The following is a 25,884-nucleotide window of genomic DNA, read 5'->3' on the forward strand; positions in this document are numbered from 1 at the left end:
GAGAAATGGGATCCGAAGATTAGATGCTAGTATTGAATCAATGTTAATTCCTTGATTTTGATCATTTTATTGTATCCTTTGTAGGAAATATAAACTAATTTATTTGGGATGATGTGGCATAAATTTGCAAAATTACTCTAAATGGCATAGAAATAAATTTTTTGTACCATTTCTGAAACATTTTCCATATGTCTGCGATTGTTTCAAGATAAAATGTTTTTAAAAATATGTATTGACTTGATGTCTAATTCAGACTTGCATTCAAAACAGGGTCAAGTTTTTTCATGTGGTGTAATTCTTTTCTTTTTCCAGGTGATGGTCGTTTGAGCCGTCCTATTTTTACCCAGGAACCGCAAGATGTTATTTTTCCATTGGATTTGTCAAAATCTGAAATCATCCTGGATTGTGCTGCTAATGGTTACCCTTCACCCCATTATAGGTAAAGTTCTACTTCTGAGTACCACACTGCTTGTTTTCTTTTTTTTGCTTTGTCTTCGGGGTAAAATATACACACAATAAAGTGACTTAATTTGAAGTGTACAGCTCAAAGAATTTTTACATAGGTATACAGCTGCGTGCCCACCACTCAGATGAAGATATGGACATTTCTGGTATGGCAAACTGTTCCCTCATGCCACTTGCCAATGATGACTACCCCACCCCCACCCGCAGCAACCACTATTATGACTTATTGATTAGGTCTGCTTAGAACAGTAATTCTTGAGATTGGTGCCATGCAGTGCCATGTTATGGAGAGAATTGACAGAGGAAAAGAAAGAAAGAAAAAGGAAGTAAAGAAGAAAGGAAGGAAAGAAGGGAGGAGGGAAGGAATACAGGAAAAAAGAAGAAAAAATAAAGGGAAAGGACAGGAAAAAATTTGTTTCCCCAATTTGAAAGACTGTAAAGCACACGTTCGTTTTGTACTCCCTTCCCCACAATTTGGAGCCACTGCCTCAGTTGCCCCATATACAACGACTGTGAAAATGTTCCCCTAAAAGGAATTAATCCAGATGGAAACTTCATTTTATCAGACTAATTTCTGTGGCTCCACTGACATGTCCCATCACCCAAAAAGCACTGGTTTCAGAAAAACATGTTGAAAACAGCTATGTACCATCTAACGCAGAAAAAGAATTTTCATTCTGGGCAAGTAGAAAAATATATATTTGCTCCTCACATATTACCTCTGAAATAATAAGGAAGAAAGTTCTGTAGTGTTTCAGTTCTTAGAATACTGCAGTAAAGGCAGAATCTGATCCACTTTGTGGGCGGACTTCACAAATTTAAAAATATATGCATGTATATATTATGCTTATATAAATCATAAAGATATTTTGTTGGTAAGAACTGCATATGCAGTGTGAATATAGAAAAAGTAGAATAAATATTAAAATCACTATTGTGGCTTTGGGATTTTAAAAGCATTTTTTTAAAGTCTTAATTTTTAGTAGTTAAGTTAAATCATCACACACAAAAAGCAACAATTTCAGTCCATTTTGGCAAAATAAGCTGGCTTGGCGTGATTTTTATGTTCCATTAAAAATACCAAATTTCTATGTATAATTACTTTGATCTTAAGATTGTCTAGATTAACTAGCTAAATCACTTAAATGCACAAAGTTAAAGACAACTCTCCTTTACATTGTATTTTGTCAAAAGAACTTCAGAATTTGTTTTTTACAACAAAATAGCTGAAAAACTGTGTCTCACTACACTTTTTTAAAGCTTTCCTATCTTTATGACACCCAAACCAATGAAGTCCAGCTGGTTGATGAAGATTACTTAGTTTATAAATTGGTTCACCCAGTTCATGGTTGGTGGTTTGTTTTCCTTAAATAAAGAGTTGTCTTATTTAACTTAAAATTTAGTTAAATATATAAAAATGTGATTAACACATTTTTCAGGATCACCTTACAGTTTAAGTTGGAATTTTATTTTTGAAAGCTAATTTGATTGATCCTAAAGATTGACAGAATTTGTTAGAGAAAGGAAAAAAAAAGTATGAATCCCTATAAAATAAGAAACATTTGCTAAGTATAAGTAAGATAAATCATCAGTCAATCATGTACTTATATAAAAATGTCTATTGGCTTATAACAGGCTGAAAGATATAAAACAGTGGTTCTCACAACAATTTGCTAATATTATCTATGAAGAAATACACTGAATGAAGAGATTGCAAATTCCAGTGTTGTGAAATGGCTTCTGTTTCTAACATACTTATAAATTAGGAGGCTAAAGACAGGTAATTTAGCTTCTTATTTCCAATCCCCATAACCAGGTTTAGCTCGGCTCTAATATCATGGTATAAAATACTCATAGGCAAGAGGCTTTGAAAAAAGAGTGAGAACAAAACCAAGTTTTTAATGCTTAAATGTCAGACTAAGACCCAATTTTCCTGATAATAAAGCAAAGGGCAGAGGTATTTCAGACAATGCACATTAGCAACAAAATACGAAATTTAGTTTTAATATGATCCTTTCTAACATAAAATTTATTTTTAAAAAACATCGTAACTGTATTCATCTTAGATTGTGTGTGTGTGTATGAAATAGAGGGACGATCTTTATGATTCAGAGTCTAACGTTATTTGAGGTTATTTGGATATAGTGTGAAGCCGTACTAAAGAGCCCTTGACTTAGAACTATTCCATATGTGACCTTGGAATAATCATTTCTTTCTCCTGGCACTGGATTCCTTATCCACAAAGTGAGGTTGTGGTTGACTTTAAGGTGTGTTTTATTCCTTTTAGTAAATTCCTTTAGCAAATGAAATCTCATAGGAGAAAATAAGCAATACTTAAAGCAGAAATTTGGAAACAGTTTAAAAGTAACTTGTCTAAAGTCAGTTGGAGTCAACACCTTCACAGACAGGATTTCAGTAGAAAACAAGAAGATACAGATGTCAGGCAAGTTGGCACAGAAGTTTTCCCATGGAAAGGATCACTCTTTATCCTTTTAAAGACCAGGCAACACATGGCAATTAACATCTAACCAGGAAGCTTTGTTAAGGGAAGGAAAATGGGTTATGCAAAAATAGTACTTGGGTAGGATTGCTTATACTTTAAAAAGTTTAGGAAAATCAGATAGTAATGAGTTTAGTTCCAGCTCAGAATATATCTTTTATTTGGGAAAATGAAGTAACACACACACAAATCATTTTTACATTGGATACACTCTCTATCAGATACACTATCTTTGAAAGTCATAGAAGATTTCTAACACATGCTCTCTGGACCTGGTCACAAGAGGAGGCTTCTTTCTGTAATTTAATCTACTCCAGTCATAAAGAGATTCTTAAGTCGGGAGAAGCTCTAGGTCTCTGAGTAAAAATCATAAAAGTAGTTACTCTGCCCTTCTATTCTTTTTATTCATTTCCTCACTTGATCTTCTTAACAACCTCATGTGATAAAGCAGGATATTTTTATTGTGCAAATTTTATAATTGATGGATATGACTTTTGGAGAAGTCATTACTTGCACAAGCATACACAGCAAAGGAATGTCAAAGCTAGGCCTAGGACTCTTTCCACAGGGTCAATGGAGCCAAATTCAGTGCACGTTACAATCACCCAGAGAGACTACTAAAAAATTTAGATTTTGGAGTTCTTCAAAGGTCTAGGGATGGGCCCAGAAATAGCGCTCCATGTAATTCTAAAGCAAGGCTCAGTTTTGAAAAACACTCACGTGCACACACACACACACACACACACACTCGTGCATTATCACAGGCCAGCAAACAAATATAGCCTCCAGCCATTATATTCTTAACTACTCAATAGGGAAGGATGTTCACCAGAAAAAGTTCAAGATTTTAGTTCAAATCCATATGTTTCATGGAATTAATATGATATTAAGGCAGATGCTTAAAATAATCATCTATAGCATATTTCCTAGTTTGCATCATGGGATAATTCTCCTGGGCATGGAATTCTATCCGTAACGTTTGTAAGACAATCACTTGAATTCATTAATACTATTTCTCCATTGATTTAAACATATTAATTAGGACAAAGCCCACACCACGAGTTGAACCCTTAATCTATATGCACAGTTTAATAATCATTGTACCACAGTGATTAGAATGATTATGGGGATACTGTGAAAAATTCATTTGCTGCAGCTAAGCCAACAATTTTGAATTTGTGTTGAAAAACAATTACTGAGCTTAATTAGGAGCATATAATGATGACAGCAGTTATTTCAGTGATTGATTCCAAAATTAAAGAGAGCTGGCAAACTAAGTGCTGTATAGCCTTTGCATTGAAAACGAAAGGGAACACAAAGGTTAAAAGACCATGTAAGACAGTATTACAGTGCTGGCAAGGAGAATATTCGAGGCTTCAGATAGGCCTAAAAAATAATAGTTTTCTCCATTTTCTTCTTCTGAAATTGAGAACGAGAGGCCGAACAAATTTCTCTAGAAAAAAATTTGGCACATAGTTCAGGCAAATGAAATATACTATTTTTGACTGTTGTCTTTCAACTTCCTTTATTAAAATGAAGTTGAGGTGCACAAGAAATGGCTAAATAATTTAAAAGTGACAGACTTTGTTCAAAATCTCTGGATGATTTGATATCTGGTCAATCACTTCTCATCTTTAATAGGGTAGCAGATTACCTAAGTCCATATTTCTTTTCTACTGTTGTAGATATTTGCCAGACTTTTTCCACGGGATGTTTCAGTATACTCCTAAAAAAGTCAATGACATTTGGAATAATGCTATAAAATGTCATTCCTTTCTTACAGTTAGCTACCTCTACCAAAATAAGGGACGAAACTGCAAAGCTGGCATAGACCCTAAAAAAATATGATTTGGAAATTGGCTATATTACATAGGAAGAGGCCACTCACTTGTTTTTCTGACTATCTTAATTCGATAGTTTAAAATATCTCTTTTCTTAAATGCTTTATATGACTACACACAGTTTGTGCCCTAGAAATGTATCTGTTTAAGTATGTAACATTCTTATTTCAAAATGTCTGAATATTTTGATGGAAGTTAGGGGTTGCAAGGTGGTGGAAGTGAGTCCAGTTAAAGATAATTACTGGCTATTCATTCATCTTAAAATGACCAAATGCAATTTCTAAAACATCTTATGTTTCTTTGAAAATAAATATAACTGTTAGGCCTTTCTGATACTTAATTCATGTACAAAAAGATTTGTTGACTAATAGGTAAGCCAAGAAACTTTGCAGCCTAAAATAAAAACTTCTCAAACTGCATTTGTTTTTGTTAAGGTATAGTTTTAGTTTGGCATTTCTAAATACTGTTGAAATATTTCTAAATACTGTAGAAATACTGAAAAATATTCAGTATTTCTAAATACTGTTGAAATTAATTTTCCTAGTAAGAGACTAACAGAGACAATCATGTTCTAAAGTAGTCTGGTTATTTTTGTTTTGTTATCAGCCTCAAATTGGCATTGTAAAATCTTTGCTGGCTTTCTTTGTGCCATTTCTAATATATTTTTCTTGGATTTCTATGTCTAAATCATTCTTGACATTCAATTTTGCAGTATCAGTTGTGCGAGTTCAGGTATGGTATATGTTATTTGAAAAGTTGCTAAAGGAATAGGGCGGCCAGGTTTATTTGACTGAATGTCTACTTTTTATTTCTCATGTCAAGAGTTCTATTGCCTCTTTGTACACATTTGGGTGAATGTTCATAATCTGTAAAGAGTAGAAGATCTTCAAAATAACCTAGTTATTGATATCACAGAGCTCATGAAGACAATTATCTTCGATGAAACTGGTGGGATGTATACACATATAACCATGTTTTGTTTCATTTTAACAGTCTCAGGAATTACAGGTGCATGTTGTTTAAGACAAGAGTGGTCAACTCTGTATATTAGAAACATGATTTGATTTTCTTTTCCTTGAAGGTGGAAGCAAAATGGCACAGATATTGATTTTACCATGAGCTATCACTACAGGTTGGATGGAGGCAGTTTGGCAATCAGTAGCCCGCGCACAGATCAAGATATTGGCACGTACCAGTGCCTGGCCACCAACCCTCTGGGAACAATTCTGAGCCAGAAGGCGAAGCTCCAATTTGCATGTGAGTTTTTGGGAAAAATCTATAATCTTTATGTTTGTAAAAATATATTTTTATTATAATCATAGTGGAAAAAAACCCAGCTTTGCCAATCATATGCTCTTTGAGAGCAAATATGAATTTATAGAGGCAAAAAGTTTTAACAGTGTGCATTTTGTGAATTCAGACTCCTGGGGATAGCTGAAATCTGTTTCAAAAAAAAGAAGGAAATATCAGTGTTATTGTGTTTTGTGAATTATATTTAGAAACATCTCTGAAAGTTCCAGATATACATAGTAAGATAAAGATTATATATATTACTCTTTTTCCTTTTTCTTTTGCATTGGGTATTAGTATGCAGAGCACACGAAGCAAAAGCTGAGGGCAGAGATGTCCTTTGGGGGAGGCAAGTATTCTCCCAGGAAAAGTGATCATGCATCCACAGTTTGATGTAGGTGGAAATAAAGTGGTTGCCAAAGGCAGACTTTATATTAACTGTAACAATGTCCAGCTGCGTCACAAAAATGTCATCCAAATAATTACCTTGGTGACATTTGGGGACATTAGCAGATGAACAATAGACATACTGCTCCTTATATAGTTTTGTTTGTTTTTTTTTTTTTTATAGTTTTTATGTAGTGTTTCCAGGGGCTGAAATGTTTCATGTTGGATCCAGGGAAAGCCTTGTTTGAAAGTAATTACATCTGTTGATATGGATGAAGTAGAAGCCTTAAATGTCTCCTTTTGTACCCCCTCCCTGACCCAATCCCTACCCATGTCCACCTCAGAGGATGTATCAGGGGCCAAAGCGTGAGAAGCTACTCTTTGCAGCCCTCATGAAAAGGTCTATGCTTCTGTTACTTTGAAAAAGTAATTATTTTGAAATTTAAAAAATAAAATATATGTCCAAAGCCCACCTTGTAGAACTGCTTTAGTCATCACTAGATATATAAATTAACAATTGGGTCTGTTTCCCATTGCAGGTCTTGTGTTCCAAATATGCCTTGTTCTACACATAGTTCCCCTATGTTGACCATTCTGGGGATGGCATTGTTTCTGAATATGTATATAAACATATTCAGAAATAAATACACACATACACACACATATGTATATATGTATATATATGCATGCGGTCATAAATATATACACATTATACATATGTACATATATGTATGTGGTCCTATATATACACACATACACATGTATACATACACACAAGCGTTACTAAGTGTATCTGAATGTATTTATATCTGCAGAAATCAAAGGATAATGCAAAAGTTTATAGAGCTAAATGGAATCTGAACAAAGGCTGATGGCTGCTTGAACCTTACGGTAAAGATAAACACAATACTTGATTTCTGCATTTCAGCTAAGACCAGCACTTGGAAAAATAATAGCAAGCAAAATACTAGTAAGAAACTTATTTTACAGAAGTAAACAATTGCTCCATAGACTTTCAATGATCCTGCCAAAATAATTATATCTCCTACTTGGATAGGAGATAACCCTAGAAGATACACATGATTTGGATCAGATTGCATAAGAATAAATTTGACTTTCTGGCAATGGAAAACACATACAGCACATTTATTTGCTATACCCTGGAGTTTCTCTAAAGCTATGGATTCTATCCATTCTTGAAAATAACTGAATACCTATGATGAAAATTAATGCACTATGCTTTACATGGCCATCTATTTCCTCCTCTTTGTTCCTCTTCTTAAACAAAAAATATATATTTTTAATCCCCTACATTATTTTTTCTCACCTTTTTTCTGCTTTTAAAAATATGTGTAACTAGAAGTTTTTCAAAGTTAAATCATATTTTCTCTTTGCTAAAAAAAGAGGAAAGGTTTAAATTAAGAAGAAATTGTATGCTTTCATTTGGATGAACGGGAAAATCAATTCTTCTGTCCTTGCTGACTTTCTTGTCTCTTCACAAAATTTTCCTTTTTTTGAGTTGAAGGTGCATGACTGTTGATCCCTAAAATCGTTTCTATTACTATTCATGCAGAAAGAAGAATGGCCTACATGCATTCGCTGATCTTTCTCCTGCAGACTTAAAGGATCTTATGTTCCAAGTCTTAAACTTGAAAACAAGAACAAAAACAAAAAAAGAACCACATCATTCTGCCTTTTGTGTCCAGTATCTATAGTGGTCCCATGCCTGAAACATTTCCTACTAGGTCCATGGAGAGATTTGGTTGAGTGTAATTATCTCTTGAATCAACCCTAAACATAACCAACACATTTTAATCACCTATAAAGTATCTCCCTTCATTTCCTGTATTTCATAAGTACTCTTGCCACCTTACTTAAGTCAGTTGTTCATTCCAAGTAGTAAATAACTTCTTTTCAAAAGGTGAAAATACCAGGTCTAGCTTTGTCACTGCTATTATGCAAGTCTGAGTGGTTTACTTTTTGTACAAATGAACACAGAGATCTTAAAGATGAATCAAAAAGTGTTGATGGGGACTTCCCTGGTGGCACAGTGGTTAAGAATCCGCCTGCCAATGCAGGGAATGTGGGTTCGAGCCCTGGTCCGAGAAGATCCCACATGCCATGGAGCAACTAAGCCCACGAGTCACAACTACTGAGCCCACGTGCCACAACTACTGAAGCCCACACGCCTAGAGCCCGTGCTCCGCAACAAGAGAAGCCACTGCAATAAGAAGCCCATGCACCACAATGAAGAGTAGCCCTGGCTCACTGCAACTAGAGAAAGCCCGCACACAGCAAGGAAGACCCAAATGCAGCCAAAAATAAATAAATTAATTAAAACATCCTTTAAAAAAGAAAAAAAAACAAAAAACAAAAAAATACCATAAGTCAAGACATAGACCATGGAAAAAAGCAGAAAGCTTTCTATTAAAAAAAAAAAAAAAAGGGTTGATGACTTACAGCCCAGAAGACTCCACTTACAAATTCTTTCTTCTAATCTCATTTAAGAGATACAGGATATTAATTTTGCAAAATAGGTTTTCTGAAATTTCATTCAAAGAAATTACATCTGTATCCACATGCAAATCTATGCATAATCTCATTAATAAGGTTACTCTTCCAAAAAGAGAGGAAGGGAAAGAGAGAGGCAGAGAAATAGAGAGACAGAGAGAAGAGAGGCAGAAAGAAAAAAAGAGAACATGATAGAAGAGAAATATCCAATTGGGAATTTGTTTAGCTATGAAAACATCCTGAACATCACTAATCAGTACAGAAATACAAATCAGAGCCAGAAAATGCTGCTTCACACTCATTAGGATGGCTATTATTTTAAACACACACACACACACGCACACACACATGCAGAAAATAACAAGAGTTGGCAAGGATGTGAAAACATTGGAATCCTTGTGCATTACTGGTGCGAATGTAAAATGGTACAGCTACTGTGGAAGACAGCATGGCAGTTCCTTAAAAACTTGAACATAGAATTACCACGACACAGCAATTCCACCTCTAGGTAAATGCCCCAAAGGATGGAAGGGACTCAGGCAGGTGTTTGTATACCCATGTTAATAGTGGCATTATATATAACAGGTAAAAGGTAGAAAGGACCCAAATGCTCATCAACAGATAAATGCATTAACAAAATGTGATAAACATACAACAGAATATTATTCAACTTTAAAAAGGAAAATTTAAAATTCTGTTACATGCTACACCATGTATGAACCTTGAAAACATTTTGCTAAGTGAAATAAGACACACACAAAGGGATACTTATTGTAGGATTCCATTTATATGAGGTAAGTAGACTAGACAAATTCCTAGACAGAAAGTAGAATGGTGGCTTCCATGGACTAGGTGAAGGAAAATGGGGAGTTATTGTTTAATGAGTAAAGAGATTTAGTTTGGATTGATTAAAAAATTCTGGAGATGGATGGGGATTATACAACAATGCGAATGTACTTAATACTAAAGAATTGTACACTTAAAATGGTTTAAATGGTAAAGTTTATGTTATACATATTTTACCACAAGTCTTTAAAAAGTGATATCATCAGAATTCAGTGGAATAAAAGTAATCATTTCAGTTGGTTTCTTTTCCTCCCATAATTATCAAAAAAAAAAAAGAGTAAGTTTTCCTTATTAATTATCTGTTCTGTTTCTTTGCACAGAAAAAGTAGAATCCAAATGCAAGTCTCCAACCAAATGGAAAGTTTCTAAAGTGCAAGAGCCGCACCTTCAACTTAATTTGAGTTCTCACCACCACCTTCATAAATTTTCAACATTGTCTATTTTGCTAGAAAGGCTTTTGTACCTTTCTGAACATCGCAACAATGGTGGCCAAATGCTAATATTTTCAATACAAAGAGATCTGCGTTCAAATTCTATCTCTGTAAAACAACCAGTAGTATGATATTAGGTCACCTGTTAACAATATTAAGCTTCTTTTATGAAATGTATACAATGAGAATTACAGCAGCATCCATAGGACAGTGAAATGGATTAACTGAGGTAATGAATGTGAAACCCCTGGTCCCTTATAGGCACTCAGGAAACGGTAACTCTAATTCTTCTTTTTATATTTTCATTTCCTCTCTCAAGTTGGCCAAACATCTACATATTTCAAACTGCTACAGTTACTCATAAAAATATCTAGTTTACATTTTAAAACTTTCTCCAGACCAGCTGTTCCCTTGTTTTCAAGACTTTTAGGTATTTGACATATATTACCTTTCTTGAACTGTGGAACAACCATAAGAGGAAGATGCTATTGTTGTCCCCATTTTACAGATTAGAAGCCTGAGGCTCACTGAGATTGGGACTTTTTAAAAAGTATACTGTTAGAGAACCAGTTGTAATTTGAGTATAAAAGTTCAGATTCTAAAACTTTTGTATTAAGGCTTTTGTATTAAGGTATTCAGTCCTTTTCAAACACTGCCCACACAAATTATGTGGACCTTCTTTCTTTATTTCATTTGCTATTGGTATAATCATTGCTGAAATAATAAGCCATATCTGTAGGACAGTAACCTTCACAATAAGCCTGGTGGTAGATGCTGTTGGTGCCGGGTCCAGATCCCTTTTAACGGGCAGTGGGCCCAGCTGTTAATGCCCACAGCTGCCGCTGTTCTTCAATGCATGCCCTAGAGCTCCCCATGGGGTCAGGATGGAGCTAGACAACAGCTGAGACACCTTCTTGCTTAGCCCCTTCCCTTGCTCTATCCAGTTTCCATCCCTCCATTTCTCCTGGGAGTGCTTCCTCAATAAATCAACACCCTGAATCTCTGCATCAGACTCTGCTTCTAAGGAACCCAAAGTAAGACAGACACTAAACATTTAATATAAGATATTTGATCTTCTTATTGACAGAGAAATTGGGTCCAGAAGCCCTAATATGAATTTCCATAGGTAAGAACAAAGCTATACATCAAAATAAAATTGTGTCAACAACTCTGCTTCCTACCAGTTGGCAGTCAATTGTATAGTGCCACTTTGACCTTCAGAACGAATGAACTATGAACAGCTTTTCAGTGCCTAACTTGTCCATGGGAGAGACTCTGTAGGTAAATACACCTAGATAATTGATGACTTTTGTTTGCAACTTCTGTCCTGATGTTCAGAAATTCAAAAGCACCCTTGGAGTTTATATTAGACTCAGCCTGTTAGAGTCTGCCTCACCTTGAATCATCCCACCATGAAACCATCCTGAAATGCAGCCCAAATATTAAAAAACTCTGTTATGAAAAATCCTCCTAAATCAAATTTGTCTTTAACCAGCTATGTTACTCAGACAAGTCAGTCATCTCTGTGGACTTATCAAAAGTATGTTTTGAACTACTTAATTGCAAAAGTCTCCTTCAGTTCTTCCACATAAGATTCTGTCACTCCAAATTCTCAGATAGATTCTAATTTAAGCTCTTCTCTTCTTCCTCTACCCAACCTCAACCCTAAATCAAATTCAGCAAGTGTCTAGTCATCAAAAGCTCCTGTTATCACCCTGGTATTCTTGAATGATAACACCAGTTTGACTTTTTACAAGCTACACTCGTAGCTGCTTTGAATTTCTTTCATTTCTCAAGGACTTTGGTGGTAAAGGTTGAATGTAGACTTTTCCCTTTCATATGTATGTTAATGAATTACTCTGTACTTGTGTGAGAGAACATTGCATCTGTCATTGCTGTTTAAAATGTCATCCTTGAGTAAAAAAGATAGGCATTTTGAAAGAAATCCATGATTTCACTGAGCTGTATTTTTTTTAGACACTCATAATATACAACTCTACCAATGAACAGATCAACATTGGGATAAAAGTTACTTATGAATAGGGCTTTTTTGGTCCTGCACTATTTAAAATTTAATCACAGATACCATTTCACATAAGTTTGTTCCATTATTGCTGGAGCCTCCTAGCCTAGCTAGACTGAAGCTAGACTAGTTGAATAAATGAATGGTCATTTATTTATTCATCCACCAAGCAACCAGAAAACACCTTATTTATATGCATCAAGCACTGTGCTAGGGACTAAGGATTAAATGATAGATAAGAAATAGCTGTTCCCTGTCTTCACAGAGCAGGCAGGTGAAATCTTGAGTGCAAGAAAAAAAGGAAAGAAATTGCTAGCATTTGCATAGTACATATTATATAGCAGGCACTGTTCCGAGCTTTTTATGTAAATTAACTTCAGTGAGCCTTACAACAACCCTCTGAAGTTACTATAATCCCATTTTCAGATGAGCAGATTGAGGCCACAGAAGAATTAACTAACTTGCCCAAAATCACACACTTAATAAGTAGCAGAGTCAGTATTCAAACCCAGGCAGTCAGAACCTGGAGTCCAAGTTCTTACTGCCCACTGTACCTCCTCAAAAAAAGCACAGGTGACGTGAGATGTAACCTATAAGGGAGACCAGAGAAGGAAGTAGTAAAGTTTGTCTGGATTGGACAAAGGGCAAAGGAAGCCTTCCAAAGGCAATTGGGCTTGAACTGAGCCTTGGAATATTAGTTTGTGTTCCAAACACAGAAAGTAGGTGGAGGAGAACACTCAGGTTGACAGGAGAGTGAGAGGAAATGCAAATGCAAACAAGTCTCAAGCATTAGAGAAAATGCGAGGGCAATGGCAAAAACCAGGCCAGGGTACCTGGAATGTGAAAGGCCATGATTTAGAAATAACCAGTTTTCTAGGACAAGGCTGAAACATAATTTGGAGCCAGGTATATCCGAATTTTGGAGACCCTTTATTTCCAAGCTTAATCTAAAAATAATGGAATGATTGGGTGATATTAGGAGATGCCAGAGAAACCTGCAGAACTCCCTCGTATCATGAAGCTTTTAGGCAGAGGTACCAAGCATGAACTGCCTATGTTTGAAAAATATTCCCCACTCAATGTGACATTGTGCACAGGTGTGAATTTACATGTAAAATGGAGGTGTCAGTAGTACCCACTTTATGTAGGTTTACTGTAAGGCCCAAATACTTATGATTACATGTAGAGCAGTGGGTAAGGGCACCTGATATATTGTTGTGAGTTGTTGATGGAGAGCTTGGCAGAGGTCTGCCCATGCAACTATTAATAGCCCAAGTTTGGGACTTCAGTACTTATCCTATGAACAATGGAAATACTTTGATGTTAAGAATTTTGAAGTTATTTATAGAACGTTGTTTGAAAACGCCACATACTTTTCCCCTTAAAAATATCAGTCTGATAAATTAATGATATTACTAATGTTATTAAAACCACGGTACATATATTTAGGGATGTTCCAAACCTCATTTCTAACACTTGTAGGATGGGGTTAAAGGATTCTTGCTCCATGTCACAGGGTTGATTTTAGGTGGCTCAAGGTTAAAATGCAATAATATTTCATTTTAAAGGGCTATAAACATGCAGGCATTTACAATCACCATAATTTTTTTTCCAGAGAAATGCCAAGGGTTTTATATCTGCAATGCTGTTCATCTTTATTCTATACCTGTAAGCTCTCCTAAACCATGTTTTACAGATGAAAAAATTAAAGAAATTCAAAGTGGGGCAACTATGTTACTTGCCCAAGGTCACCAACCTACCACAGACCTAGAATTTCTCACATCTCCATCTGAAAATAATTTTTAAATATACATTTATTTGTAGATAGAGGAAGTAAAACAGAATCCACATGAATCCAAAAACCATAGTCAGAGAACAACGGACAAGGTCTCCAGGTAAAAGTAATGATATAAAGGCCTTTGGCTCTTTCGAGAAGGATTTCTAAGATATCTGTGTATTTGTAGGTGACGTGTATTTTTATTTCTGTCTCTTGCCCAGGGTCTGTACAAGCATGAAAAACAACAACAAAAACCCTCTCACATTTAGAAATAAATTTTAAAATCTTCATTGGGTACTGATGAATTCAGAATGCCTTTAATAGTTTTTCATATATAAGAAATATAAAAACAGTTATACATGATCCTAATGATATAGTGACAAAGCGCATTTATATCTGAAAAGCAAATTAAAACCCAAGAGAAGGGGTTTTAAAAATAACACTTAAAAACGCATTTGGAAATTGTAAAGGCTCTGATAATTGTGAAGTGTGTGTTAAGTGGGTAATGCGTATCTAATTATAAATGTAAATGCTAGATGGTTTTTAACCTTTTTTTTTTTTTGGTACATCAGAAAAGTACCTAAACAAAGTGGGTAAAGAAATATTTTTCTTTAATTTATTAAATAAAAGAAATCTGATAAATTAGTATTGATTTTTAATGATCATTTTGGAAACAGCACTAAACAACGTAGCCATGGATTTAATATTCTGAATTTATCTTAATGTAATAACCATCAGTGGGTATCATAAAAAGGAGAAGAGTTTGTCTTCGCTTTTAAAAATAATTTAAGCCTTAAACACATGGACTCAGAGCAGCTGCATGGTGGAATTACAGCAAGCCACTATTATTTTTATTTTTTTCAATCAACAGGAGAGTGGATTATCCAATGTTTCAGCCTCATCTTCTCTTCATCATCACTGCTGGACATCTATTTATGTATCTTATCAGAAATGATACTTTTTAAAAATGCAGGCGTTCTCTTACCCCTCACCTCTACTCATATTCAGCAGGACCTAGTATTTTTGGTCCATTGGAATAAAGTTGCACATTCGAGCTGCACAGGCAAAGAGTTGGGGTGGGAGAAGACAATGTTAGAAAGTAAGGTATTCATCCGATCAAAACTGAGATTTTCTGATTTGTAAAACTGAGAAAGAAACCCAAAGCTGAAGTGCTTATTTATTACTCTTATGCTATCTGACAAATGATTCTGAGGAAGTTTTGAACATAGCCAGTAGAGATTTTGCTTTTGAGATTTATAAATTTGGTCAGGAATCACAGCAAAATTTTTATTTGTACTAAAGAATCAGATGAACTATTTTCTGGGGTTTATTATTAATGTGTTACCAAAATAGCAGACTAGAATTAAATGTTTAAAAAGTAAATTCAAATGATAAAGAGGATTTGGTGGCAACCTCTGGAAATGTTCATCATGTTTTAACGTATTAATTTATATACAATCTTTTCCAAGAAGCAAAACACATACAAGAAAATTACAAAACGTACATAGATCAGTGAAGCAGTACTAAACCAGATTCAGAAACAGAAAACTGGGAACACTCCAGAAGGCCCTCCCCTGGTCTACCCTTCCTGTTACTACTCTCTCTCTCTTCTCCACTATCTTGACTTGTAAATATATAATTAAATATTGTCTTTTTGAATTTTATATGAATAAAACCATACAATATATATTCCTTTGAGTCTGGCTTTGTAGCCGACAGTATTTGAGATTCATCCATGTTGTTGTGGGTAGCTGTAGATCATTAATTTACATTGATATATAATATTTTATTGTACGAATATACTACAATTTATGAATGACTTCTACTCTTAATGGAAATGTGGATTGTTTCTAGAGGCAAAGATGAATAATTCTTTATGAATAATCATGTATCTATCTTCGGTACATTTGCGTATACATTTCTCTGTTGTATATACCATAGTGTAGAATTAATTATAGGGCATTTGGGTATGCATATTTACAACTTTAAAAAATAATGCCAACTATTGTCTACAGTGGTTTTATTAATTTATCCTCTTATGAGCACTGTTTTTTTGACAACACTTGGTATTGTCAGTCTTTTTTAAATTTTAGCTTTTGGGGAGGATATGTAAGGGTATCTCATTTGGGTTTAATTTATATTTCCTGATAACTAATGAACTTGAGCACCTTTTACATGTGTATTGGCTACATGCAAAGCCTCCCCCCCTTTAAAAAAAATTTAAATCATTTTTCTATTGAGCTGTCTTTCTTTTTCTTAGTGACTGATTCTAGATATGAGCACAGTGTTGGTTTTATGTAGGGGAATAGCTTTTCCTACCTTGTGGCTTGCCTTTTTATACTCTCTTAATCATGTCTCTGATAAACAGAAATTTTCAAATTTAATATAGTCCAATTTATCAGTTGTTTCCTATATGTAATGATACTTTTTGTAAAAAGTTTTAGAAACGTTTTCCTGCCCTGATTAAATGAAGATACTCTCCTATATTATCTTCTACAGTTTATTGTCTTGTTGTTCATATTTAAAATTGCAATGCACCTGGAAGTTATTTATTTATTTATTGGCATGGTGTAAGGTAGGTTCTATATATATATATATATCTTCATAGAGATCCAATCGAGCCAACCAAGATATTAAAAATGCAGCCCTTGCCTCACAGTTCTATACTGTCATCTCTGAAGGTAATCAAGCAGGCATACCCGCTGCTTGGGACTGCATTTAGGCTCTTTCTTTTCTCTTCCATTATTATATTTGTCTATCTTTGTGCAAATGCCACACTCAATTACAGCAGTCTTATAATTAGTCTTGATATCTGGGAGTTATTAAAATAGATGATATGGATTTAAAATGAGGCTCAATTTGTAAGCTAAACTCAAGGGGAAAAATATCTCAAATAAAATAAAAAGGGAATAAAAATTCATATCATAAAGTCATATCCAATTACTAAACTCGAGCTTTTCAGTGGCCAAGGCAAAAAAGGGTTCATATCTTTCAGGGGATAAAAACATGCCAATTGTTCCTATAAGCGTAATCGCTCTGACTCTAGAACCTGAGAGACGCTTCTCTTGTGAGCAAAGTGGGTGATTCAGTGGATCACATTCCCCTCACAAACCTGCTCAAATGCTTACAACATTGGATTTCTTACGGTGGCTTCTTATATCATATCTTAAAAATAATAGCTCACATTCATTAGATGCTCCTTAAGCCTCTTCCATAGAGTTAGTTAAGAGGCTTCCCAAACTATGTGCCTAGTTTACTATCACTGTAGCCAATGTCACTATCTCTATTTGCAAATCTCACCAATCTCTGGCTATAGCTGTAACACCACCACAATAGGTCCTCTGCACAGGCAATAGAAATGAGTTGCTAAATTTTTCAAACTTCAGGTGAATCCAATGCTTGCTTTATTCACATATTATGTGGCTTTTCTTGGTGGAAGGCTCACAAAGCATAACTCAGTCCAGAGGTCCTGCCTACCTACTTCAGAAAACTAGGTTAGAATATTTTTCCTGGGCATTTCTTGGTGTGCTTCCATGAGCCTGTGCCTTTTCCTATACTTCCGAGATTGATGGTTTGGGAAGAAAGTTGTCCTGCTTCCTGAACTGGTGGTGTTACATTTATGTCACCCCCTTCTCCATTCTTGTAGGAGCCAGGGAATGATGGGAATTTATAAAAATAAGGCACATAAGCATTTCAAGTTTTATGATACTGAGTACATCCTCTATGATGGATGCTTACATATATGTTCCTAAAAGGAAGTCACAACCTTCTCAACAGTTCTTTCTAGCTAAAGAGGATAATTTAGTTTAATCCTTCAAACTACCATGTAACACAGAAGCTACCATTATAAACCCAGTTTTATAGACGAGGAAAATTAACTTCAGAGAAGTGGAGTAACATGCCTAGGGTCATTAGAAAATAGTGTAGGTGAGATGTAATGCCAGAGATTCTTGATGTTATAACCCACTTCCCTAATCATTCAACTAGTGCTTGGCAAATGTTAACTTAATATGCATACAAATCACTTGGGGACCTTATTAAACGTAAGTTCCGTTTCAAGAGGCCAAAGGGGGGTGCCAATAGTTTAAGTTTCTAGCAAGCTTCCAGGTGACGCATATGTTGCTGGCCTCAATACCATATTGAGTAGGAAATACAGTCTCAAAATAAGACTTATGTTAGTGCCTAAAGACAGTCTAATAGCAGCATGTAGAGGTTAACCCAAGGTGATATAAAAAGGCAGCTATGATATGGTCTACATAAATCCAGGGGAAAAGCAAATGTTAATCTATATTTCCAAACTCTAAGACGGCTATTAACATATTTATTTCCACATTCAAATAATGCATATTTATTGAGCACCTACTATGTGACAAACACAGGTGGAAGCAGTGAGCAGAGTAAACTCTATTTTCGGTGTTTGTGCACCTGCTCAAATATAACTATAGGCTTACTTTAAAAAAAAATATCAATGCCTTTGGAATATAGAACAAGAAAAGTGTGTCTGAGCATCAACCAAAACAACAGGTTTTCAAACTATAGTCCCCTGTCAGAAATTTCTACTCATGACATTAGAAAATGCAAATGAGAAAGTCTAGATCTACAGGCATGACTTAAGGAGTCAACTGCAGGGTGTTTCCCCACCTATTTGAGAATACTTAAGTTGACAGATCTACTTTCACATGCATATTAATGAGTTGGTTTGCATAAATTAATTCTATTTTATGAATGGGGATTATATAACCCTCATTTAATTCATCCAGAAATTCCATCCATAAGAGCTACTAGAGTTTATCTTACTAGGGTTCTATCCCTTGAGCACAAAGGATTTATTTTAATTATTTCATCAGTTTTAAGCAAAAGTAATCAAATGTAAACAACTGTGCTAGGGGGCTGTTCCCCCCCACCAGTTGCCTCTCAGCTTTCTGTTTTTGTCTTTGTACTGTTCTCAGGATTCATTTAGAAAGTAATCCTAGTGTTTTCATTTAAAAAGGAACAAAATCTGGCTGAGTCAAACATCGAAGTTTATGACATTTCTTTTTCGCACGTCTAGCAGGTTTAGGGCCTTGACTATGGTTATTAACATAAATATTAACATTAGTAAAAGTTAATACGTATCCAGTAAGCCAAGCCCTGGGAAAAGCAGTTCCCTGGCTTGCTTAAATTCCCCCAGCAAGTGTGCGGCAGAGCCAGGATTTTAAACCTGGCTCTGACTGACAGCAGAAGTCAGGCTTTCAACACAAGCATCCCCAGTGTCAGGTGTCCTAAAGAAGCATCTTACTGCCTCTGGTCCCGGTTATCTCATCTCTGCCCTACACCTCTCTTTCTGCGGTTAACAAAAGGAAGCGTCAGTCTGTGATGCTCCGAATAAGCGTCCCTTCCTCTCAACTCCACGCTCTCCTAGCAGAAGTAGAGAGGGTGTTTCAACAAGACCCTCCACCACGCATCCCCAAGCACGTATCCTTGCCCCCGTATTTGCCTTGACATTACCAACTCTGATATGCTGGGCTTCCACTGTGCTGTACATAGGGCACTGTAACAAGCCTAGAGTTCCAAGGTCACCCCTTACTGCCCAAACCCTCATCTACACGTAACTCTGTTTGTTCCCATTTCTGACCCCATTTGCCAACCCTCCCCCAGCTGCTAAAATTCTTCCCTGGACTTCATGAAACCAAGTCAGTCATCAGCCGAATCCTTATACCCTTAACCTTTGCTGACTTCCTCCTCACTGGGTTGCATCAACTGAAATTTGGCTTTCATCTGAGGATGCTGCTTCTCTTGTATTCCCCCAAACTTGTGACTATTTTCTCCCAGGTCCTCTTTTTCTTAATATTTTTATTTTATATTGGAGTATACTTGATTAACAACGTTGTATTAGTTTCGCATGTAGAGCAAAGTGATTCAGTGATACATATACTTGTAACTGTTCTTTTTCAAATTCTTTTCCCATTTAGGTTATTACAGAGTATTGAGCAGAGTTCCATGTGCTATACAGTAGGTCCTTGTTGGTTATCTATTTTAAATATAGCAGTGTGTCCCATGTCCTCTTACTACCCAGTCTGTGAGTGAGGATAGAGTCCCCCTTTTTCCTCAATGCCACTTCTAGATGACCTTCCTCTCATATGTAATGCCCCAGTCACTAGGATCATGGCCATTAGACTATGCTACCCATGTTGTCTTCATGTTCTCACTCCAGATCATCCCATCGTTCCTTGGAGACTTTACCTCCTAGCTTATTGTTAATTTCACCAAAACACTCTTGTCATATTCTTGGCCATTTCATCTTTCACTATAGTCAGCATTCAGTATTCAATAACCTGATTTCTCAGTGCCTTGATTTTTTATCTTCCATTGACCTTGTTCATCTCTCTACCTTAGCCAAATGCCACCCTGTCAAGCTGAATCCGAAACCTTGTCACTATCTAAAATGCCAAGCTTCACCCATGTCTAATTTTCAACCTTCCCAACTCTGGAACACCACTTCTTAACTCTCTAGCTCACTGCCCCTATTATAATCCATGGACTCCAACCACACTTCGACTCATTGGATCCTATATTAATCCTAACAACTACCCGGTGTCCCGCTCCCACCCCTTGTCATCATTCTCTTTTTAACCAGACTATATTCCCTGATTTACCCCTGAAACCATTTTTTTCCAGTTACCCCTGACTCAACTGCTCATTTCTTCCTTCATTTTATTCATCTGGTGAAAACCTAACCACGGTGAAATCCAAAACAGAATTTTCACCCAGAGAAAAGTCCAACCATGACAACTGGTCTCATTTTTAATTCATAAACACTGACATCAAGTGGGACCTTATTGTCACTTAACATTAAGATAAGGAAGGGAAGTAATCATGAAGTTCAAAGATGTTACTGTGTTGGGTTTCTCTTCCCCCACAAAGTCTTCAAAGTCTTGGCCTTTTTTTTTTTTTTTAACTCACAACCTATTCCCACTTTTTAGACATCACCCAGCTTGCCTTTCTCTTTAAATACATGTCATCACTCTCTTTCTGTATTGAAATTCACTTTTCCTGAGTCTGACTGTGTGCTGTCCTCCAAGGATAAGCATACAGGTGTGTGATTTTCTTTTTGTGTGCCTTTTCCCTCATTAGTAGTAATCAATAATAGAATGGTCCAACTACTTTCTTTCTCTAAAGTGTCTGGATTTCAGAATTCTCAAAGTTTGATAGTAATGATCTTTCTTTTAAAATTCAAGTTTCCTGACTAAGATGCTCATTTTACTTCTGGGGAATAAGATTTTGGAAATGCCAAACTACATGTAAAACTGCATGCAAAGAGGGCTCCTTCTTGTCTAGATGACTTGAGGAGACTCACAGAGACTGGTAAGATGCATCTCTGAGAACCTCCAAGTTGGGCCATTCTAAATCCTGTTGGTGTTTGGCTCAGTCCAGGGCGTAAATAATCTTCTCAGGGCATCTCCTTAACAAAGATTCCCTGTTGGAAGAAGGTATTGCTTGGATAAATCTGGGAAGTCAGATGCTTAATTTCTGCATTTTCTCCACTGGACTGCTAAATTTTATTTAGAGACAGGTATAGAAATGGATACAATGTGGATGGTCTAATCTAATTAATCTATTTCAAGCATTCTCTTTTGTCAGCTGACAAAACCCCTTCAGCATCAGTTCTCACACCACCTCACCTAACCCAGCCCAGCATTGTGATGCCATACCCTTTACTCCTACATTTTTGAAAGCAAGAAAAGGAATGTTTATATTTTTATTTATTCTCTTAACTTAGTAGTGTTGGTCTGCACAAAATTGAGATCTTAATAAATACTGAAGTAGGTTTTCACTCTTTTTCTTTATATAAATAGAATTATTGATGTTTATATTCTCCTCATAATTATTATATTTTGAAGTATGGCTTTGTGTTTTTATTCCTTTTGTTTTAAATCTTGGTATAAATGATATCAGAGTGCAATTCCTTTTGAAACTTTTTTTCCCCCTCTACACTAAGTTTTAAAAGTTAGTCATATTTCTACATGCTGGTTTCCTTCTTTCCTTTTAACTGTTGTATAGTGTCTCATCACATGAATAAAACAAAGTTTATTCTATTTCTATGCAAGGATGGAAATAAAAATTTAATCTTATTTTTCAGGAACAATATATTACAAAGATATTTTCATATACTTATGAATTCATTTAACTTGTTTTTATTGAGCTACTATCATGTGTCAGACACTCTATGATATTTTGAAGGTACAGTGCTTGACAAAACAAACATGTCCTTGGCCATCATAAGTCTGTGTATGTAGTAGGAAAGGGATCATCTAAATATATACATAGCATAAAAACCTTAATAAATAGTTGAAGAAACTCTGAGAGACTAAAATGTAGGGGTTATTTATTGGGGGTGCAGGAAAGTAGGACTCAAGATGGATGAAATCTCTGATGGATGAAAACTAGAGTTTATCCAATATCAGTGATACATTGTGTTTTTTACACCTAATGCTATAATAATGCTGTTAAACAAACAAGGAGAAAACCCCTGTGGTATATAGCAGTAAACCTTTATTTTTGGTCACAAGTCTTTGGGTTACTAGGTGGTTTTTCTGCTCTCATCTGTGCTCACTTATATATTGGGGATGAAATAAGCAGCTCTACTGATTTTGCTGGGTCCTTTCAGTCCAGGCTGGGGCAACTGGACTGACTCAGTTCTTCTGCATAGAGTCTCTTATGCTCCAGCAAGTTAGTCTCAGCTTTTATCATAGTGGATGGGTGGGGTTCCAAGAGAAAGAGAGTGAGCAAAAGATTACAAAGCTATTTTGAAGCAGAGGCTCAGAACTGGCAGACTGTCACTTCTGCTGCATTTTGGTTGTAAGGCCAGGCCAGATTAAGCAGTGGTAAAGTAGACTACGCTTGTGATGAAAGGTCCTCCAAAGTCATATTGCAAAGAATGTGGATATAGTGAGAGGTGAGGAATTGGGGCTAATTTGCAAACACTCTCCTATAAATGATACAAGGGATGGCATTGAAGAAAATTCCATATAGGGGGAACAACATATTTAAAGACTTAGAGGCTGAAAGGAACTAAGACATTCCAAACCTAGAAAAAAAAGGACATTGTGGACTTTTTTGAAGAAAATGAATGGTATGAGAGAAAGCTGAAGTGGTTGGCAGGGACCAGGTCATGCTGGCCTCACTGCCCATGTTTTGGATTTTGAATTGTGTTCCAAGAACAACAGGACCCCACACAATTTTAAGAAATCGATTGCATGATCTCATTTTAATTGATTTTATTATCTAATTTAATCTTTTCATGATTTAATAGATTATATAATCTAATTTTTAATTAAATTTCTTTGGCTAATATGTGTGATAACATATAAAAGACTGTAATTATGCAAGTGATGAAACAGTTTGGGAAGCTATACAGTTGTTCAGATGTTATTGAATAGATGAGAAAACCATGGGTGAGAGGGTAGCAATGGAGCAGGAAAAGTGGAGATATTGTGGAGGAATTTGTGATGTTAATAATGTTTGCTGCTGGAGGGATATCAATTTTGAGGGAGAAGATGATATCAAAGATGGTCAAATGGATAGTTGTGTTTTTTATGAGTAAGACTGAAGAACTACTTTGAGGAAGGAATTAAGAGTTCCATTTTAGGGATGTCATATAGTTAGATGTGAAGGTCTGTACTGCATATAAATATTGCATATAAATATTACCTGAAGCCATAAGAGTGGTTGAAGTCACCAAGAGTGAAATTTTCAAAAGAAAGAAGAGGTCCCCAAAATAAATGCAAAATAATTCCAATTATTAGGCATCAAGGAATATAGATAGATATACACACACTTTTAAATGGCTACATAGTATCTGATTATATGAACTTTACCATATTATTTTAAGTAACTGACTGTTAATGGGCTTAGTTAGACTACATTAGACAGTGATATAATGACCGTGTATTATATATTCCTTTACTCATTTGACCAATTATATCCTTAGAGTAGATACTAGAAAGTTGAATTGCTAGGGAATGTAAGTTTTACATTTCAAATGTGAATACATCTTGATTAACAACCCTTAAAAAACAGTTATACCAAATTATACTTGCAGCATCACTGAGTATGCGGTTTCCTCAATCCCTCTCAAGTGTATATATTGCTTAATTTTTCATTTACCATCTGATAAGTTACAAATTTTTGTGGCTTTAATTTGGATGTCCTGGTTTACTAATAAAATTGAACTTTTCATGTGCATATTAGAAATTCAAAATTCTTTTGCAAATTTCCTACACATGGTCTTTGCCTAGTTTTGTATGGAGGGGTTCAGATTTTTCTTATTAATTTCCAGAAATGATTTATTCTAAGTGTATTAATATTTCTCTATTACAAGTTATTTAAAATATTTCAACTTTTATTTTAATTTTGCTTGTGGTATTTTTATCTTATAGAAATTTTAGCATGTAAAATTGATATTTTTGTGATTCAAAGTATCTCTGATTTCCTTTAAATTTTTTTGTTTTGTGACACATGCAAAAACATTTTCTAAAGCCCAGGATTATAAAATTATTCTCCTTTAGTATCCTTGTAATTTCACTTATTACATCTAGATCTGTGATTCACCTAGAATTTATTTTTGTAAGGAGCTTGAGGTAAACACCTAGCTTTGCTTTCTCATTTCTGTCCTGTGACATTTTCTCATTTTCATTTATTAATTAGTCCAGTGGTTGACAGAGCCCATTTTCCACTTAAAATCCAAGTAGTTATTTGCTGTGGAGGCAGTACAATGTAGTAATCAAGAGTAAAGACTCTAATTACCCTAAATAATTCCCTTCTGCCCTCATCCTGCCCCTCCTGGTAGACTGTAACACTGGCTGGTGACACAGTAAACTGTTCTAAAAAGCTCAAGACTGTACCACAGGGCGATATTTCTCCTCTGGAGAAAGCCTGTTTATCAACTAAAGACAAACTTTTAAAAAGGCAGCACTGCCTAGATCTTAGTAGTTTTCGGTGCTTTATTCTTCCTATGAATAGGTCAGATACAAAGGTTTCAAAGGCAGCCATTAAGACCAAACGCAGCATTGAAACTGGAGAAAGTGAGTGAAGAGTTGCCTTTGAGTCCATTCCATCAATTTCATTTTAACCTGATTTATTTGGCTATATGTCTGTCCCCCTCTGCATTTCCTATATCAGCTTTATCACAAATCAGTCGCCTGAAAGTTGTATTGGAAAAGCAATATGTGTGATTGAGATATTGTTAACAACAAAGCATGTTCTGGTCCCAGAGCTGTTAGATTCTGATTGATAAAATTTAATATTTTGAAGAGAGAGAGAGAAAAAGAAAAAGACTATTATTCCAATTCCTTTATTTGTTGTATGGGTAAAGTTATTTTTATCTCCTCTACTTTCATTGTAGCAGTATGACTGAGATTCCAATAAATTATTGAATGCAATATCCAGATGTCCAGATTATTTTTTGGTGCTGCTGCTACTTAGTGGGTGAGAGGAAAGATAGTTGAGGTTCTGGAAAAAGTGTCAAAGCTCAGCAATAAAATAAGGATTTCATTGAACAGAGAGTAATGAAATCACCGAATTTATTTCCCTTTCACGGCTGTAATGCAGGTAAATCTCGCTTCATATGCGTCACAAAGCTTGAACGTGCAGTGGCCTGGCTCAGGCGGTGCATGGTTTCTGTGTGCGGGACTGGAAGAGTACTCATAAATACCTTTAATAAAAAACTGTGGGTTGAAGCAGCTTAGTTTTTCAAATAAAAGAAGTTTCATTTGTGTCTGGGGATCATAGCTGTTAAAAGTCAACTTTCTCAACTTTTCCCCCTAGTACCACTC

The 25,884-nt window shown here is 35.5% G+C and overlaps 1 protein-coding gene across 4 annotated transcripts in view; it reads left to right on the forward strand.

Moving 5' to 3' along the window:
- Positions 1-320: 320 nt before the first annotated feature.
- CNTN6 (contactin 6) overlaps positions 321-25,884 on the forward strand; it is a 150,125-nt gene continuing 124,561 nt past the window's right edge. For all 4 annotated transcript variants that reach the window (XM_061195540.1, XM_061195541.1, XM_061195543.1 and 1 more), the window contains exons 1-2: positions 321-439; positions 5,888-6,063. In XM_061195540.1, coding sequence (XP_061051523.1) covers positions 5,922-6,063 — 142 coding nt within the window. In that variant the 5' untranslated portion in view covers positions 321-439; positions 5,888-5,921. The remainder of the gene's footprint in view (positions 440-5,887; positions 6,064-25,884) is intronic.

Source organism: Eubalaena glacialis, chromosome 7, assembly GCF_028564815.1.
Source record: "Eubalaena glacialis isolate mEubGla1 chromosome 7, mEubGla1.1.hap2.+ XY, whole genome shotgun sequence".
In the NCBI taxonomy this organism is placed as follows: domain Eukaryota; kingdom Metazoa; phylum Chordata; class Mammalia; order Artiodactyla; family Balaenidae; genus Eubalaena; species Eubalaena glacialis.